Raw genomic sequence first — 19,128 nt, forward strand, 5'->3', positions numbered from 1 at the left:
GGGGAGGGGGTCGTACGTGGGACGCGGGGGGTGCGCTGAGGAGCAGGAGGGGAGGGGGCGCACAGTGGGGCGGGGGAGGGGTGCGCTCTGGAGCAGGAGGGGAGGGGGCGCACGTGAGGAAAAGGAGGGAGATGCGCTCCGCAACAGGGTGGGGAGCATGTGGGGAGGGGGAACGCACGTGGGAAGGGGGTGAGGACTTTGGGCGCGGCGCGAGGCAACGCATTGGAGAACCAGGGGCTGGAGGACCCAGCTTGCGGGACGGGGCTGGGCGGGGGTGCAGCCTAGACCTGGAGTGGGGAGTGGGAACGGGGGAGGGATACAGACGGGGACCCGGGTCACTGGTGAGGAAGGGCTACCGAGGCTCTGAGGCTTGTTGCCCTGCCTGTCCCTCCATCCCACGCAGCCCCCTTGTCTCAGACTCGGGATATTAGCCGCCTCCCAAGGGCTCCTTCACTTCCCCAATCCTCCTGCCCTCCTCTCCCAGTCTCCCCACCTCTGTCCCCTCAAGCCGCACTGGACACTCCTTCCAGGACACATTCCGTGTATGTGCCTGAGTGTTCGCACACGTAGGGGGATCGGCAGGGAGGACGGGGCAGGCTCCCAATCGCGCAAGTGACCACACGCCCGGCTGGCGGCTCCTGCAGGTCTCGGTGCAGGCCACGTGTGCCACTCTGACCGCCATGAGCGTGGACCGCTGGTACGTGACGGTGTTCCCGTTGCGCGCCTTGCACCGCCGCACGCCCCGGCTGGCGCTGGCTGTCAGCCTCAGCATCTGGGTAGGTGAGTACAGCTCAGGGGCCTCACGGGGGAAGGCGGACCAGTCCTAGTGCCCTGGGCGCCCGGAGCCACCTGCTGCCTCGGTCCAGCAGCTGGAAAATGGGCGCAATAGCTCTGCCTGCCTAGGGCCAGGGAGGCTGCAGACTGGGCGCCTGGCCTTTTGCAAGGGACGCCTCCCGGGGGGTCGCTGGTCCCCCGAGCAGGGTCTTCATCCCGGCTTGTGGCGCAGGCTCTGCGGCGGTGTCTGCGCCCGTGCTCGCCCTGCACCGCCTGTCACCGGGGCCACGCGCCTACTGCAGCGAGGCCTTCCCCAGCCGCGCCCTGGAGCGCGCCTTCGCATTGTACAACCTGCTGGCGCTGTACCTGCTGCCGCTGCTCGCCACCTGCGCCTGCTATGGGGCCATGCTGCGCCACCTGGGCCGGGTCGCCGTGCGCCCCGCGCCCGCCGATAGCGCCCTGCAGGTGCGCGGCGTGGGTGGGAGGACAGCAAGTCTGGGCGGGCGGGGAGGCAAGGTGGTGGGAGGCGCCGGTGGGGGCATCTGCGCGGACAGGGACAGCCCAAGGGGTCCAGGAGGGGCGGTGCGAGGGGATGAGCCCAACCAGGTCCCGGTCTTTCGTCTGACCACCTCCCCGGTACCCCCCAGGGGCAGGTGCTGGCCGAGCGCGCGGGCGCTATGCGGGCCAAGGTCTCGCGGCTGGTGGCGGCAGTGGTCCTGCTCTTCGCCGCCTGCTGGGGCCCCATCCAGCTGTTCCTGGTGCTGCAGGCGCTGGGCCCCGCGGGCTCCTGGCACCCGCGCAGCTACGCCGCCTACGCGCTTAAGACCTGGGCTCACTGCATGTCCTACAGCAACTCCGCGCTGAACCCGCTGCTGTACGCCTTCCTGGGCTCGCACTTCCGACAGGCCTTCCGCCGCGTCTGCCCCTGCGCGCCGCGCCGCCCCCGCCACCCCCGCTGGCCCGGACCCTCCGACCCCGCCGCCACGCACGCGGAGCTGCACCGCCTGGGGTCCCACCCGGCCCCTGCCAGGGCGCAGAAGCCAGGGAGCAGGGGGCTGGCCGCGCGCGGGCTGTGCGTCCTGGGGGAGGACACTACCCCTCTCTGAGCGAACCCGGTGGGAATCTGAGCGGCTCCCTTCGGAGCGGGGACTACTGGAACAGCAGTTATTCTTCTGTTATTAATGTTTTTCTTACTGTCCGAGATCAACCGTGCAAATGTTTTGGTCTCTTGTGACGTTCAGTGCAGTTTTGTTGTGATGTTTGCTATTGATATTGAAATGATAATTTCTGTGTTTCCTGAAATTAAACGTGTCAACACAGGACTTTCTGGATCATTCCAGAAAGTGTCAGACGTTTTCTCATTGTTTTGTAGTTGACTGTCACTGTGTACGATTCATTCCATTTTTTTTTTTTTTTTTTTAAACACGGTCTCATTCTGTCACCCAGGCTGGAGTGCAATGGCGCGATCTCAGCTCACTGCAACCTCCGCCTCCCGGGTTCAAGCGATTCTCCCGCCTCAGCCTCCCCATTAGCTGGGATTACAGGCGCCCGCCACCACGCCCGGCTAATTTTTGTATTTTGGGCAGAGACGGGGTTTCTCCATGTTGGCCAGGCTGGTCTCGAATTTCTAACCTTAAGTGATCCCCATGCCTCTGCCTCCCAAAGTGCTGGGATGACAGACGTGAGCCACGGTGCCCGCGGCCTCATCCCACTCTTAGAGATACTAAAATATGAAAACAGACAGCGCAAATGCCCATCAATCAACGAGCGGATAAAGAAAATGCGGAGCGTGCGTGCGTGCACACACACACACACACACACACACACACAGGAATACTACTCGCCATAAAAAGGAATGATATGGCATTCACAGCAACCTAGACAGAGTTAGACACCACTCCTCTAAGTGAAGAAACTCTGGAATGGGAAAACAAAACATCCTATGTTCTCACTTATAAGTGGGAGCTAAGCTATGAGGACACCGAGGCATAAGAATGATACGATAGACTTTGGGAAATCAGGGCGCTGGGGTGGAGGGAAGGTACAAGACTCCACACTGGGTACAGTATACGCTGGTCCAGTGATGGGTGCACTGAAATCTCCGAAATCAACACTAAATAACTTATCCATGTAACCAAGCATCACCTGTTCCCCAAAAACCTGTTGAATTAAAAAATATATAAAATAAAATAGGCTGGGCGCAGTGGCTCACGCCTGTAATCCCAGCACTTTGGGAGGCCGAGGCGGGTGGATCACCTGAGGTCAAGAGTTCGAGACCAGCCTGGCCAACATGGCGAAACCCCGTCTCTACTAAAAATACAAAAATTAGCTGGGCGTGGTGGTGGACACCTGTAATCCCAGCTACTCAGGAGGCTGAGGCAGGAGAATCGCTTTAACCCAGGAGGCGGAGGTGAGCTGAGATTTTGTCACTGCACTCCAGCCTGGGTGACAGAGTGAGACTCTGCCTCAAACAAAAAAAAAAAAGAGTCCCACTTCTCCCAAATAATCTGGGGACACCGTGAAACTCCACGCAATTTGCTGAGATGCCAACATAAGATCCAGAGGCTGAAACACCAGGGGATTTTGACACTGACCTGCAGCTTGTCCTCATCTTCAGGGCCAGGACTCCTGGACTGTGCTGGACATGACGATGAAATTCTCCCCGGGGGCTACAGGCCTTGTCCACGTCCCTCTCCTCTCCTCTGCCCCTCTGTGGCTTCGGGAATTGCTGTCATTCTTCTTGCCTCTGACTCTTTGCAGGGGCTGATTTCTCCTTTGCACTGGGCATGTTCTCACTTGATCCATCAAGTCACAGCTCAGCTGCCACCTCCTCCAGGAAGCCCTACTGGATCCCTCTGGGCCTGCCCACTGCTGCCCCCATTATGGGTCTGACTGCCTTGTGCTGTATCTGCTGAGTACGTGTCTGACTGCTCCCCACTGTCTCCAGGCCCCAGCACACAGGAGGACTGAATAAATATTTGTGGGATGAATAACCAAGTGTGTTGCAGTATGTGCACAGAGAGTTGTAAGATTTCTCTGTGAAAAACAAATTTTAAAAAAAGTGTACGAGTGCAGTGGCTCATGCCTGGAATCCCAGCACTTTGGGAGGCTGAGGCAGGAGGATCAGGAGGTCAGGAGTTTGAGACCAGCCTGGCCAATATGGTGAAACCCTGTCTCTACTGAAAATACAAAAATCAGTCAGGCGTGGTGGCGGGCGCCTGTAGTCCCAGCTTTTGGGAAGCTGAGGTGGGAGAATCGCTTGAACCCAGGAGGCGGAGGTTGCAATGAGCCGAGATTGTGCCACTGCACTCCAGCCTGGGCGACAGAGCTAGACTCTGTCTAAAAACAAAAAAAAAAGAAAGAAAAGAAAAAAAAGGCTGGGCGCGGTGGCTTATGCCTATAATCCCAGCACTTTAGGAGGCTGAGGCCGGCAGATGACTGCTGGAGTGCAGGGGCACGATCTCAGCTCACTGCAAGCTCTGCCTCCCGGGTTCATGCCATTCTCCTGCCTCAGCCTCCCGAGTAGCTGGGACTACAGGCGCCCGCCACTGCGCCCGGCTGATTTTTTGTATTTTTAGTAGAGACGGGGTTTCACCGTGTTGGCCAGGATGGTCTCGATCTCCTGACCTCGTGATCCGCTCGCCTCGGTCTCCCAAAGTGCTGGGATTACAGGCTTGAGCCACCGCGCCCGGCCAAGAAACTCATTTTCAGGGGAGACGGCGCCACCTTGCGGCAGCCGGCACTGGCCCCGCCCCTAAGGCCCCGCCCCCCGGCCGCAGTCCCGCAGATGCCCGACAGGTGGCACGCGCGGCCCGCGGAGGTTTCGTGCCTTCTTTTCTCGCCTCTAGAAAAGTTTCTTGGATGTCCCGGGGTGCCCGGCGCTCAGGGGCGGGTGTTGCTCATTCGGGTCTCAACCTGGACCCCCGGTTGGAGGTGTCCCCGCTGTGAAGTGGGGCAATCAGAGGCACATTATGAATTATCCCGGTCTTAGGCAGTTTGCCTTTGAGGGCCCCTTCTATGAAAAAAATATTAAAAATGGTAATTTATTCTACAATGGTCACCGTCAAAGAAAAAAAGAAAAAGATACTTTACTTTGCTTCATGTCCTGGAAGAGGGGTAAAAATGATATTTTATATCTGCGTCAGGATATAGGTATAACAGGCTGGATTCATTATATATTATTATTATTATTTTTTTTTTGGAGACGGAGTCTCTCTCTGTCACCCAGGCTGGAGTGCAGTGGCACAATCTCAGCTCACTGCAACCTCCGCCTCCTGGGTTCAAGCGATTCTCCCACCTCAGCCTCCTGGTAGCTGGGATGACAGGCACCGCCACCACGCCCGGCTAGTTTTTTGTATTTTTTTAGTAGAGACGGGGTTTCACCGTGTTAGCCAGGATGGTCTCGATCTCCTGACCTCATGATCCGCCCGCCTTGGCCTCCCAAAGTGCTGGGATTACAGGCTTGAGCCATCGTATTTTATTTTTTGAGACAGTCTTGCTCTGTGGCCCAGACTAGAGTACAGTGGTGTATCACGGCTCACTGCAGCCTCGTCCTCCTGGGCTCAAGCAATCCTGTTGCCTCCGCCTCCGGAGTAGCTGGGACTACAGGTGTGTGCCACCACACTCGGCTAATTTTTGTATTTAGTGTAGACATGGGGTCTTTGTTATGTTGCCCAGGCTGGTCTCAAACACCTGGGCTCAAGCGATCTTCCTTCCTTAGCTTCCCAAAGCGCTAGGATTACGGTCTTGGGTCACGGTGCTCAGCCTCAATTTTTTTATTTTATACAGTTTTTGTGGAGAGAGGGTCCAGGTTGCCCATGCTCATGTTGAACACCTAGCCTTAGGCCATCCTCCCACCTAAGCCTCCTAAAGTCTGGGATCATAGACGTGAGCCACTGCGCTGATTTTTTGTTTTTTGAGACAGAGTCTCCTCCTTTCTCCCAGGCTGGAGTGCAGTGGCGCGATCTTGGCTCATTGCAACCTCCGCCTCCCAGGTTCAAGGGATTCTCCTGCCTCAGCCTCCCAAGTAGCTGGGGATTATAGACGCCTGCCACCACATCAGGCTAACTTCTTTGTATTTTTAATAGAGACAGGGTTTCAACATGTTGGCCAGGCTGGTCTCGAACTCCTGACCTCAAATGATCCACCTGCCTCGGCCTCCCAAAGTGCTGGGATTACAGGCATGAGCCACTGCGCCCGGCCCTAGTTTGGGCTTTTTAATCTGCAGAGCTGTGAGGGCGGGATCTGGGGGTTTTTAGGAGGATGTCCCCCACCTGAGCACAGAGTAGAGAACCAGTACAGTGACCAGCAGGGGTTAGGGGAGGATCAGGCTGTTTTTGTGTGGGGGAGGTTCCCAAAGCCCCAGGACCCCCCAGGAGATGCTCTGGCTAGGAAACCTTCAGAGCTGGGCTGCTGTGCCTCCGGTAGACGGTCTGGTTAGGAAATGCGTAAAGCTGGGGCTTCTGTGCCCAAGGCACGGCTTGAGAAAGAGACTGGGAGAGGTCTGCACTGATCTAAATCCACACTGCTGCCTACCCCCACAGGGCATGGGGGCATCTGGAATATGGTGGAGCCAGCTAGTCTGTGTAGACATTCCCGGCTCCCTCTCTGGACTAAAAATAGGAGCCCCTCACTGCAGGCAGCTGCCATCCTGCATCCCCTCGCTGCCCTGCGCGCGGCCCCTTTCGGGGAAGCTGCGGCCAGCTACCCGGATCACAGCTTCCTCCTGGGAAACGGGTAGGGGCTCTACCCTTCCTGCCCCGGGGGTAATTATGCCTCCACCCCGTGCCCTTCCCTTTGAACAAAGGGCAGCCTAATCCAGAATAGGATGGTGAAAGGTTGAATTAACACTGGTCCATTTTACAGAGGGATAAACTGAGGCACAGACAGGCTCATGCACCTGCCCTCCAGGTGCCTTTCAGGTCCACTGGCTTCCAGGTGCTCCATCTTAGGTGGGAGGGACATTCTGCACCTTCAGACCTGAGCTGGGTCCTGGCCCTAGAAGGGGTTACTCCCCCACCCCTTTATCCCGCTGCAGGGAGGTCTCTACAAACCCCCCCCACCTGGGGCAGGTGTCTCGGGCCTCTCCATCAGAGATAGGGGTGACAGCTGGGTTTGGGTGTTTAATAGCCTTATGGTGGAAGACTCTCAGACACCTGCTGCCATTAGGCTACACGTAGCCCTGGGGCTGGAAGTCTGGATTCAGGCCTTGGAGTCGGGGGCAGCTTTCCTGCCTGCAGTTTTTTTTTTTGTTTGTTTGTTTTTTTTTTGAGACGGAGTCTTGCTCAGTTGCCCAGGCTGGAGTGCAGTGGCGCGATCTCGGCTCACTTCAACTTCCACCTCCCGGGTTCAAGCGATTTTCCTGCCTCAGCTTCCCAAGTAGCTGGGACTACAGGCACCCGCCACCACGCCCGGCTGATTTCTGTATTTTTAGTACAGATGGGGTTTCACCTTGTTGGCCAGGCTAGTCTGGAACTCCTGACCTCTGATGATCCGCCCACCTCCGCCTCCCGAAGTGTTAGGATTACAGGCGTGAGCCTCCGCGCCGCCCCGGTTGCAGTCTTGTCGAGGGAGGAGGTGCAACTAGGGGGAAGGACCGAGAGAAAAGTGGCAATGCGGTGTGCTAGTTTAGGAGAAGGGGAGGAGATGCCTACAACCCCGCCCCCAACAGTCAGGACCGGGGACCCGAGCCCGCCAAAGACCCTCCACAAGTTAGGGCCCCCCCGGGTGGCCCCTGCCCGCCCTCCAGTCTCCCCCGGGGCTCACGTCCGGGCTGGAGCCTGGGCCTCTAAGCTTAGCCCCCTGGGGTCGCTTCCCGCGCACACAGCTCTCTGCAGAGCACGCGTCCCCCTCCCGACCGGCTTCCTTGCACCCCGCTCGGTGCCTCAGTTTCCTGCTCTGCGCAGTGGGGACAAGAAGGTTGCCCACTACAGAGAGGCGTGAGGGCTGGGGACGTGCAGGGACCTCCCTGGAGGGCGGCGCGGGGCACGTGGTTGGGCAAGCGAACGCTCAGACCGTGGAAGTCATCACCACCTTCACCGGGGGCAGCCAAGCTCCCGACGCTGGTGACAGCCGGGCCAGGCAGGGTCGTCCTGGTTTCACGAAGGGGCTCCGGGTCCCCGCGCGCACCTCCCCACGCCCGCGCCGAGTCCCCGCCTACAGCCCGTCCTTCCCCAGAGGGAGGCCGGCGGGGCCCTGGCTCCCTCCCTCCGACGCCGCCCGCCCAGCTCTGCACCGGGTCTTTCAAGCCCATTTCACAGACTTGGAAACGGCGGCTCCGGAGAGTGAAGTCACTCTGGCAGGGTAGCTCCATCCAAGGGGCGAAGGTGAAACTCCGAGCCCAGGAGGCCCAACCTAGGTGCTCCGTACGAAGGGAAGAGTCTTGGTCCCGGATCCGGCTCGGATGCGCCCCCCAGCCCGCCCGGGAGGAGCCCGTCAGTCCCCTCTTCCTACCCCGGGGCGCTCCCGCCCCAGCCCGTGCCCCCCGCGCCCTCTGCGCTTGGGGCCGCGTCTTGCACTTTGCCCACCGTCCCTAGGCTGGGGGCGGGGCCTCCCGCGGCGCCGTTCCCCTTCCCGTTTATTATTTATTATCCTTTAAAGGGGCCGCGACCTGAAAATTTCCGTCCACTCTGCCCGGCTCCCCAGCGCCCCCGGGCTGGTTGCGCGTCGTCCGACCGCGCGCGGGGGGCGAGGGGGCGTCCGGGGAAAAGTGGGAGCCCTGGCGAGCCCCTCCCGCGCCCGGGCCGCGGCGCTGAATCACCGGCCAGGTATTTGCATCCGAGAGCGACTCGTCCCCTGGTGATTTGTCTGGGGGTGGGGGAGGGGCGGGGCGGGGGCCGGCCGCGCGCGGGGCGCCTCTTACCAATCGGGCGGAGGGGTGTAGACGCGGACGCGGCTGGCGGCTCGGTGAGTCGGCGCGCGGCACAGCCCCGTGGGTCGGGGGCCGGGAGCCAGGGGCGCGCACCGGCGGCTTGGAGGCCAGGCGGGCCCGGGCAGGCCGACCCCAGGCGCGGGGCGCGCGCCCCCCCACGAGCCGCCCTGCGCGGTAAGGCTGGGGGGCGCGCTGGCCGTTCCCAGCGCGGGTTCCGGTGCCGGGGTGGGCGCAGTGCGTCCTGGAAGCCAAAGAAGGGGGTCCCCAAAGTTGGGTGGAGATGTTGGTGGGGGTCCCGGGCTGGGGAGGCGGCCCTGGCGGCTCGGGGTTCGGGGAGTTTTCTCTGTGCCGCGCTTGGAGACTTCACTCCTCATTGGATCAATCGCTCAGGGGCGATCGGGGGTCGCGAGTGCGCGCCCCCAGTTCCCCAGCGGAAGGAAATGGTCTCTGCGCGCGCGCGGGGGGCTGCACCCAGATATTTTATTTCAGTTTTACTTTTTCTCCCCGAAATCAGGGGTTTATTCGGCAGCCCAGAGAGGAGGGAGGGTAGTTCCCGGCGAGCCTCCCCAGCCCGGCTGGTTTATTTATAAAGTGTCCGCCCTAGCGCAGAGAGGGGCCCCCGGGGGAGACACCGCGGCCCCCGCGCGCCGGGGTGGGTTGGGCCCGGGCGCCCGGTTCCCCTGCGGGGATACCCAGGAAGAGCCCCCCGACCCGTTTCAGGGCCCCCAGACACAAAAGCCGGCGCAGGAAGCACTGGGAGCGCGCGTTTGTCAACTCCAACGTTCGGCGCCGACCCCAGGCGGCGGGTTCAATTATCTTCCGTTTTTAGGCGCTCGGGCTGGAGGGGTTCCCCCCCCATGCAAATCGGCCGCTTTCCAAGAAGCCTTTGAAATCCGGACCAGGGTTTCTGTGTTCTTGTTTCTTCTCCTTCATGAGTTTTTTTCTCACTTCCTCCAGGCCCCCCCAACCCAGGAGTTTCTTAGCCCCCTCCCCAGCTTTCTGCCCCGCCCCTCCCCCTCCTCTTCCCTTCGTGGAGTGAGGGGCCCCTTTCGCCACCCGCGGGCCCAGGGCCTTGCACAACTCTTTAAATAACCATGTTTTGCAAGGCCCGGGCCGAGCGGGTGACCTCTCTCCGGAGGCCTGGGGGGAGGAGGGTGTGGCCCAAGATCCCTCCGCCCCCCACCCCTGCCAGGTCCAACGACCACCCAGTGCCCTGTCCCAGCCTCTCCCTTGGGGCTGTCATAAAATGGGGGTGGGGGTCGAGGACAAAGGGCTCTTGGGGGGAGGGGTCTGAAGGGGGTGGGCGTTGCCAGTTTAGGGTTAATGGCGGCGATGGGGGGGGCACCCAGCCCTGGCCTAGGGGGGGATCTGGGATCCCCACCTGCCCCCTCCACTGGCCCCAACGTGGAGGTCTGTCCTGCTCCCCTCCCCCATCGGGCGACCCGGAAGGGTCATTAAACCCAGCAGGGCTCGGAGCGGGCTGGTGGGGGGAGTGGCTTCCTTTGGCCTCTTCCTTCTGTGCCCCCAAAGAGGGGGGGGCTTTGCTTGGAGCTCTTCCGTGGGGGGGGGGCTTGTCTTGAAGTTGTCACAGGTGGGGGAAGGGCGACAGACCCGACCAGACCCTGAGTCAGAAATGCCCCCTCAGCACTTTCTTGGGTTGGGTGAGTGGGGGGTGACCGCAGGCCAGGGGGTGGGGGGCTGGGTGCCGCCCTGGTGGCCTCTGGACCACCAAGCTCTCCTGGTCACTCCTCAGCACTATGGCCCTGAGGTCTTTGTGACCTGGGACCTCTGTCCCCACAACAGATGGAACAGAGGCTTATTTCGGAACGTGCCCTCCCTGCTTTCTCCCAGGGGCCACCCACCTGCCCCCCACTGCCTTTCACCCATAGGGCCGAAAGACTCAGGGATCTGGGTAAAGGGTATCTGGGGCAGAGGGGGCTGCACGGCTCTCCCCTCCCGTGCCTGGGAAGGCTTGAGGGGGTCTGCTGTGTAACACTGACCTGGGTGGGGTCAGGTCACAGGAGGCATCTGAGTCCCAGGAGTCCCTGCCTCCTCGCCTCTCCAGACCTTGTCTACCCAGGAGCTGTTTATGAGTCTTGGGGGCTCCTTTGCCAGGGTAAGGGTTGGGGGCGGCCTCCTGGGCCCAGCTGCCTCTCCGGAGGGTGGAGCTTTGCCCCCTCCGCTGTCCCCATGATGTGCCTTCCCTCTGGGGTGTCACTCCAGGCCTGTTGGGTTCTGCCCGGCCTGTTTTATTGGCGGCCTGGGCGGGTGGAGGTGTGGCCTGGGCTGGGGGGTGGCTGGGGTGGCTGCGTTGGGACCCAGCCCCCGGGAAGTCTGTGTTCCTCGCCCAGGCCATTAGGACTGGCCCTGGGTGGACGGGACTTTAGGCTGGAGTGAGTGTGTTGCCGTCCCAGACATCCAGCCCACTCGGAGTCCCAGAGGACTGGGAAACTCCAGACCCCTGTTGCCCTGCGGAGACTGTGAGGTCTACGTGGGAGGCTCTGTGGTCACCCAGACCTGGGTTCAAACCCCAGCCCCATGTGTCCAAGCAGAGGGTCCCTGAGCCTCAGTTGTCCTCAACTGTGAAATGGGACCACCCTCTTGCCCCTTTCCCTGACACCTGTTGGTGCCCACCTTAACCTCCTGAATGCGATTTATCCCTCCTTGAGTGCCATGGGGGGAGCAGTTAATCCACGCCATTTTGCAGGTGGGGAAACTGAGGCCCAGAGAGGCTGGGGCTTGAGCGTTGCTGTTGAGTTGTGTGATGCGGGAAGAGTTAGCCCAGGGCCCGTATACAACAAGCAGTCAATCTCGGCCAGCCACCATCTCTGTTGGCCTGAGATGGGAGGATACCTGGATACCTGGAGTCCGGGCTGGGCTGCTCCAACAGGGATTCAGGCAGCAACTGGAACTTAGAACCCACCTGACTGGGGCCCAGAGCCCGCTGGCCAATCACAGGCCAGGAACGCCCATTCCCCCACCCTGCTTGTGAAGCAATAATCCAAGATCTCCTGGGGCAGACAGTCTGGCCACAGTGTGTTTCTCTGTGGCCCAGAGCGGAGGGACCTTGCTACCCAGGCCCACAGTAGGGTGTATGCGAAGAGCCTGTGCCTCTGCCTCCAGGAAGACCTCCAGGTCTGCATCCTGCATGAGATGGACATGAGAGCTGATCCCCAGGGCCTTCATGGGGAAGGAGGGGGCCTGAGGAGCTCAGGTCTGCTCTGACCGTCCCTTTTTTCCCCCCTCAGGTTTCTGCAGATGCGTGAATGAGCCGGACACCAGCCTCTGTCCTCTGGAGCCCAGCGTGAGGAAGAGACATGCCCTGTCAGCCTTCAGCCTGAGCCCGGCGGCCCCCGCCCCCGCCCCCTGCCACCCTGCACTGCCCCGGCTCCCCCGCGGCCCCCACGCTGCAGTGCGGCCGGGCCCCCTCCCCGCAGGGGCCGCCCCCGCTGCCCACCCCTAGCGCCCGTGGTGGTGGTGGTGGTGGTGGCCCAGGCCGCAGGGCCATGAAGCTGCAGGCCGTGATGGAGACGCTCTTGCAGAGGCAGCAGCGGGCGCGCCAGGAGCTGGAGGCCCGGCAGCAGCTGCCCCCTGATCCCTCCGCTGCACCCCCCGGCCGGGCCCGGGCTGCTGCCGACGAGGACAGAGAGCCCGAGAGTGCTCGGATGCAGCGGGCTCAGATGGCTGCGCTGGCCGCCATGCGGGCTGCAGCTGCGGGCCTGGGACACCCGGCCAGCCCCGGGGGCTCTGAGGATGGGCCCCCAGGCTCGGAGGAGGAAGACGCGGCCCGGGAGGGGACACCGGGCTCACCCGGCAGAGGCAGAGAAGGGCCGGAAGAGGAGCACTTTGAGGACGTGGCCTCCGACGAGGACATGTGAGTTGGGGTCTGGGGTAGGGCCTTCCGGGGGCTGTTACTGGCTCTGAGCCGCCGCTTTGCTCATCTGCAGAATGGGAGTAAGGGTCCTGCCGCGGGGTCTCCTGCCTGTAATTCCAGCAGTTTGAGAGGCCGAGGTGGAAGGATCACTTGGGCCCAGGGCTTGGAGACCAGCCTGGGCAACATAGCAAGACCCCATCTCTGCAAAAAATTAGCCAGGCATGGTGGTGCACCTGTGGTCCCAGCTACTGGGGAGGTTGAGGCAGGAGGATCCCTTGAGAACAGGAGGTTGGGGCTGCAGTGACTTGTGATTGCTCCAGTACACTCCAGCCTGGGCGACAGAGACAGACCCTGTCTCAAAAAAAAAGGTTTTTTTAGCTGGGTGCTGTGACTCATGCCCGTAATCCCAACACTTTGGGAGGCTGAGGCGGGTGGATCACCTGAGGTCAGGAGCTGAAGACCAGCCGGGCCAACATGGCGAAACCTCATCTCTACTAAAAATACAAAAATTAGCCGGGCGAGGTGGCGGGCGCCTGTAATCCCAGCTCCTCAGGAGGCTGAGGCAGGAGAATCGCTTGAACCCAGGAGGCGAAGATTGCAGTGAGCGGAGAATGTGGTGGTTTTTTTTTTTTTTTTTTTTTAAGAGAGAGTTGCTCTTTTCGCCCAGGCTGGAATGCAACGGCGTAATCTCTGCTCACTGCAACCTCTGCCTCCTGGGTTCAAGTGATTCTCCTGCCTCAGCCTCCCAAGTAGCGTGGATCACAGGCGCATACCACCATACTCGGCCAATTTTTGTATTTTTAGTAGAGACGGGATTTTGCCATGTAGGTCAGTCTGGTCTCCAACTTACGTTTTTTTAATAAAGGGAGTGAGTGAGTGTCCTGTGGACCCTGTTCCCCTGAGCAAGTGTTTATCCACCCTGTACTATGTGCCGGGCAGTCAGCCTTTCAGGATGATGATAAAAACGTTCTCCATTTCTAATCTCTAGCATAGGAGTGGCCGCTAAACACTGGAAATGTTGTCAGGGCAACTGAGGTCTGGGTTTTAAACTTTGTTTCATCTTTTTTTTGAGACGGAGTCTCGCTCTGTCACCCAGGCTGGAGTGCCTTGGCGCAATCTTGGCTCACTGCAAGCTCCGCCTCCCGGGTTCACGCCATTCTTGTGCCTCAGTCTCCCAAGCAGCTAGGACCACAGGCGCCCGCCACCACGCCTGGCTATTTTTTTGTGTGTTTTTAGTAGAGACGGGGTTTCACCGTGTTAGCCAGGGTGGTCTCAACCTCCTGACCTCATGATCCGCCCGCCTCGGCCTCCCAAAGTGCTGGGATTACAGGCGTGAGCCACCGCGCCTGGCCGCCTTTGTTTCATCTTAGTTAACTTAAAGCAACGTAGCCAGCGACGACGATGGCAGATTCAGTGGCGGCAGATCCAGTGTGAGGGGCAGATAAAATCTGCAGCCAGCCGGACCTGCATAGCGTGTGGGTCCCCCCAGGGCTGGTTGAGGGCTCACTCGCTGTGGGACCCTGACCTCCAGGAACCCGCATCTTCTTGGGAGGACCTGAGCAAGTAAAGATGCCGGGCGCGGTGGCCCACGCCTGCAATCCCAGCACTTTGGGAGGCCCAGGTGGGAGGATCGCTCGAGCCCAGGAGTTCAAGACCAACCTGGGCAACATAGTGAGACCCCATTTCTACAAAAAGTACAAAAATTAGTCGGGTGTGGTGGCGCGCATCTGTGGTCCCAGCTACTTGAGAGGCCGAGGCGGGAGGATTGCTTGAGCTCAGGAGGTCAAGACGGCAGTGAGCTGTGATCATACCACTGTACTCCAGCCTGGGCAACAGAGAAGACCCTGTCTCAAAACATAAACAAAACTGGCCGGGCACGGTGGCTCACGCCTGTAATCCCGGCTACTCAGGAGGCTGAGGCAGGAGAATCGCTTGAACCTGGGAGGCAGAGGTTGCAGTGAGCAGAGATCGCACCACTGCACTCCAGTCTGGGTAACAGAGTGAGGCTCTGTCTCAAAAAAAAAAAAACCAACCGAACAAAACCTAGCAAAGAAGCAGGTGATGTCAGGTTGTACAAAGAGCTGCAAGAAAATCTAGGAGGGTGCCGTGGAAGGGCAGTGGCCAGGGTGGGGTGGATTTCAGAGAGCGGTGGGAGAATTCTCCCTGTGGAGGGAACGGGAGGTGGAGCTGAGACGGCATGCATGGTGCAGGAACCAACCTGCCACAATGATTCCCATTTTTTTTTTTTCAAGAGACGGGGTCTTGCTCTGTGGCCCAGGCTGGAGTGCAGTGGTGCCATCATAGCTCACTGCAGCCTCCACTTCCTGGGCTCAAAGGATCCTCCCGCCTTGGCCTCCCAGAGTGCTGCAGGGATTATAGGCATGCGCCACCGTGCCTACCTGCGTGATGCTTTTCAAGGCCCCAAAATTCACGCTGTAGGGACGGCGTGTGCTGTTCTGGGCTAATTGGGAACAAAATGGACGTCACGGCTGCCCCACGCAGGCTGTGCTCACGGGCGCGCTCTGCAGCCTGAGCTGGCGGCGGCTGGCTCTTCCTATTTCCAGAGAGGGAAACTGAGGCTGGGTGGGGCGCGGGTCTCTCCCTAGGCTGGTACGAGCCAGCACCTTCTCCCCTGACTCCTGCCCTCTGCTCACCCCAGGAAGCCCAAATGGGAGGAGGAGGAGATGGAGGAAGACCTCGGGGAGGATGAGGAGGAGGAGGAGGATTACGAGGATGAGGAGGAGGAGGAGGACGAGGAGGGGCTGGGGCCCCCAGGCCCTGCCAACTTGGGCCCCACGGCGCTGTTCCCCCGAAAGGCCCAGCCACCCCAGGCCTTCCGAGGCGATGGCGTTCCCAGGGCGCTGGGGGGCCAGGAGCGGCCGGGGCCTGGCCCTGCCCACACCGGAGGGGCCCACGTAGCTCCGCAGCTGCAGCCGCCTGACCACGGGGACTGGACGTATGAGGAGCAGTTTAAGCAGGTGAGTGGACGTGTCCCGTGTGGCGGCCGAGCACCTGCTCCCGGGCCCACTGGGGCCCTTCGAAGGCCCCCCGTTGCGCTGGGTGTGTGCTGAGCCGGGCGTCGAGTTGAGAGCTAGGGATTCCTGCGGTAGCTCTGCTTCCTGTGCTTCCCTCCTGGCTGTGGGCTCGACCAGCCGGCTGTTCATTGCTCTGACGTGGGGTTTGTGAGGCGTGCCCGCCGCGAAGGAGAAAGCTGGGGGGCTTCACAGCCCCCGTATTGGAGGTGATGGGGCAGAGAGGGAAGGCGGGTCTGGGAGGGAGGCTGGCGCCAGCCCGAGCTGGGCGTGGGCTGGAGGAACCAGGCATGTGGGCGATGCGGGCAGAGAGACCGGGGCCTTGGTGACGCAGTGACAAGGCCTCCTCCGTCCCCTGGCATCTGTGGAGAGCCATGGGGGGTTGCAGGCTGCAGCCGGCAGCCGAGGGGACCTGGGGGTGACTCAGGTGTGACTGTAGGAGACGCAGGAGAAAGCGTCTGTGAGGCTCCGAGTGGATGGTTAAGGCCGGGGCCGGCAGGGGGGTCTCAGGGACCCCAGGCTGAAGGAGGAAGTAGGGGCCGCTCCAGCCTTTCCCTGCAGGCGGCCAGGCCAGAGGAAGTGGCCGAGCGGGGGATGCTTTGAAGTTGGACCGTGCTGGGCTGGGCAGATGGAAACCAGATGGTGGCCAGGCTCACATTCCAGCCCTCGGCCAGCTGGGCTCTGCCCTGACCTCTGGGTGCGGCTGCGGGGAACCACCTCCTTGCCCGGGGCTGGAGGCTGGTCTGGGCTCCCGCAGGGAGGTGGGTGATGGACACGCTGGGACATGCCTGCCTTGGGGCAGCCCCTTCAACCCTGGGCTTCCTGGGCTTCCAGAATCCGCTCCGAGGAGCCTCCTAGGAGGGGCCGAGGCACAGATTCCCAGTGGGGCCTCCCGGGGCTCCTGACTCCAGGGGTGCCTGGTAGCTTAAGGGGCGGTTCTAACCCCAGCAACCCTCAGGATACTTAAGTTTGGACTGCCTGGAAACTCACAAAGAGTAAAGAGCTGAAAGCTGGACACGGTGTGGGAGAACGGCCAGGGCTGCGGCGGGGACTCGGGGAGGGGCGCGTCTCGCCAATTCCACCCTGCTCCGTGACTCAGTTTCCCTCTCCTGCAGAAGGGGATACTCCATGGGCCACGCCACCGCGAGTCCCATTTTGCCAGTGAGAAAACAGAGGCTCAGCGCTTGTGATCTTTTCTGGGTTTAAGATGGTACAGATGAGCGTGTTGAGAGTGGATTCTCTTTAATTTCATTTGTTTATTCACCCAATATTTGCCGTCTGCCCGGGACTCAGCCCGCAGCAAGCCCTGGGCTGGAGGGGCGGCAGGAGCTGGACAGAGACCTCCATCCTCGCAAGGTTATAGCCAAGCCCAGAGGGAGGGTCAAGGCCCCCCATTCAGTCGGTCCTTCGGGGGTCACAGGGGGACCTGACCCTGGACACGTGCGCCGCCCAGACAGCCGCGGCCTCCGAGGCCCAAAGCCGACGGGGGAGTTTTGGGGTGACCGGCCCGGATCAGGCAGGGACGAGGGGCCAGGCGCCCTGACCCCACAACCCGCAGCGTGTCCAGAACAAAGGCGGGAGGCAGAAGCCGCTGTCCAGCTTGTCTGGGCGACACCCGGGTCAGGGTCCAAGGTGCCACGCAGGGTTTTTCTGCAGCAGGAAGCCAAGATGGGGAAACTGAGGCCAGAGCAGGGAGGCAGTCACTGTGTCACCGGCGGCCTCAGGTATTCATGGAGCTCCTGCCTCGTGCCCGGCCCCCTGGTCCCCCGCACCTGCCCCCTGGGTGTACCGGGAACGGACTGCACAGAAGCCCTGAGAGGTAGACTAAAGCTTGGCTTGTGTGTAGGGACCGGGTGCTTGTGTGTAGGGACCTGGTGCCGCCTCCTGGCTGGGCGTTGTGTGTAGGGACCTGGTGCCGCCTCCGGGCTGGGCCTTGTGTGTAGGGACCTGGTGCCTCCTCCGGGCTGGGCCTTGTGTGTAGGGACCTGGTGCCTCCTCCGGGCTGGACCTGGTGTGTAGGGACCTGGTGCCTCCTCCGGGCTGGACCTTGTGTGTAGCAGCCGGGTGCTGCCTCTGGGTCTTGCAGGAGACGGGATTGGAACTCCGAGAAGATGGGGGCCGAGGGAGGGTTGTGGGCAGTGGGTCTTGGGGGAGACCCCCGCCCTGCAGTCCTGTCATTTTTTTTTTCCCCTAGAGAAGGGTTCTCGCTATGTTGCCCAGGTTGGTCTCAAACTCCTAGGCTCAAGTGATCTGCCTAACTCAGCCTCCCAAAGTGCTGGGATTGCAGGCCTGAGCCACCGCGCCCGGCCGGGCCTGGGATCTTACCCTGGGCCGTTCGTGGCAGGTCCAGCCGCTGATGCTGCCGCCCGCCCAGCTGGCCAGGCACCTGCATTCCCAGTGTCAACAGTGGCCTGGGCCCAACCAGCCCAGTCGGTGTTACCCCCGCACCCCCGCTGGGGCCCCTGTTGACTCTGGCGCCTGCCCCACCCCCTTCCTGGCACGTGGCAGCCCTGGCCCGCCGGCCGGCCGCTTGGCACTGTCTCTGCCTCTTCCTCCCAGATCCTGGCAGGCCTCGGGGCTAACTTCCGCCTGCAAATCCTCGACAGCTGTGAAATTCTGCTGTCGGCTGCAGGTCTGGTGGGTGGCCAGGCTGCAGGGGGGCCGGGCGCAGCAGGCTCAGGGCCACGAGTTCTTTCCCTGGACACCTGGAACCTCACTGCCTGGGGACGTGCAGTTTTGGAGGCCAGCACGTGTCAGGCAGTGATTAGGATCTCAGCCTCTTGATGTCTGACGTAGGCTCCTGGTGGCCTCCCGTCACCCACACAGCAGGCCTGGGTTCTAGAAAGTGGCCACGGTAGGATTTTGTTGGATTATGATTATAATTTTTGAGACAGGGTCTTACTGTGCTGCGTAGGCTGGAGTGTAGTGGTGCCGTCCTAACTCCCTGCAGCCTCGATCTCCCGGGGTCAAGCGATCCTCCTCCCTCAGCCTCCTGAGTAGCTGCGAGCACAGACGGGTGCCACCACACTCAGCTAACTTTTGTCGAGATGGGGTCTCACTATGCTGCCCAGGCTGGTCTAGAACTCCTGGGCTCAGGCAATTCTGCCCGCCTTGGCCTCCCAAAGTGCTGGGATTACAGGCGTGAGCCACCGCACCCCACCATCGTGGGATTTTATTTATTTATTTATTTTTTAATTTGTTTATTTGAGACGGAGTCTCGCTCTGTTGCCCAGGCTGGAGTGCAGTGACATGATCTCGGCTCACTGCAAGCTCCGCCTCGCGGGTTTACGCCATTCTCCTGCTTCAGCCTCCCGAGTAGCTGGGACTACAGGTGCCGCCACCACGCCCGGCTAATTTTTTGTATTTTTTTTTTAGTAGAGACGGGGTATCACCGTGTTAGCCAGGATGGTCTCCATCTCCTGACCTCGTGATCCGCCCGTCTCGGCCTCCCAAAGTGCTGGGATTACAGGCTTGAGCCACCGCGCCCGGCCAAAAAACAGCTTTATTGGGCTATAGTTCACATGCCGTACAGTTCACTGTTTTTTTTTTTTTTTTTTTTTTTTTTTTTTTTAGGGGGT

The 19,128-nt window shown here is 60.9% G+C and overlaps 2 protein-coding genes across 3 annotated transcripts in view; both read left to right on the top strand.

The window, feature by feature from the left end:
• Positions 1-2,145, top strand: part of KISS1R (KISS1 receptor) — a 3,910-nt gene extending 1,765 nt beyond the window's left edge. The window contains exons 3-5 of the mRNA XM_025366693.1: positions 645-780; positions 1,007-1,239; positions 1,422-2,145. Of these exons, the coding sequence (XP_025222478.1) occupies positions 645-780; positions 1,007-1,239; positions 1,422-1,880 (828 nt within the window). The 3' untranslated portion in view covers positions 1,881-2,145. The remainder of the gene's footprint in view (positions 1-644; positions 781-1,006; positions 1,240-1,421) is intronic.
• Positions 2,146-8,656: 6,511 nt separating this feature from the next.
• ARID3A (AT-rich interaction domain 3A) overlaps positions 8,657-19,128 on the top strand; it is a 49,263-nt gene continuing 38,791 nt past the window's right edge. Inside the window, exons 1-3 of one of the 2 annotated variants that reach the window (XM_025366663.1) lie at positions 8,657-8,679; positions 11,893-12,518; positions 15,178-15,496. In XM_025366663.1, coding sequence (XP_025222448.1) covers positions 12,151-12,518; positions 15,178-15,496 — 687 coding nt within the window. In that variant the 5' untranslated portion in view covers positions 8,657-8,679; positions 11,893-12,150. Of the gene's footprint in view, positions 8,680-11,302; positions 11,780-11,892; positions 12,519-15,177; positions 15,497-19,128 lie in introns of those variants that run through there. The other variant, XM_025366664.1, reaches the window with a different exon arrangement.

The sequence above is a fragment of the Theropithecus gelada genome, chromosome 19 (genome assembly GCF_003255815.1).
Source record: "Theropithecus gelada isolate Dixy chromosome 19, Tgel_1.0, whole genome shotgun sequence".
Lineage (NCBI taxonomy): Eukaryota > Metazoa > Chordata > Mammalia > Primates > Cercopithecidae > Theropithecus > Theropithecus gelada.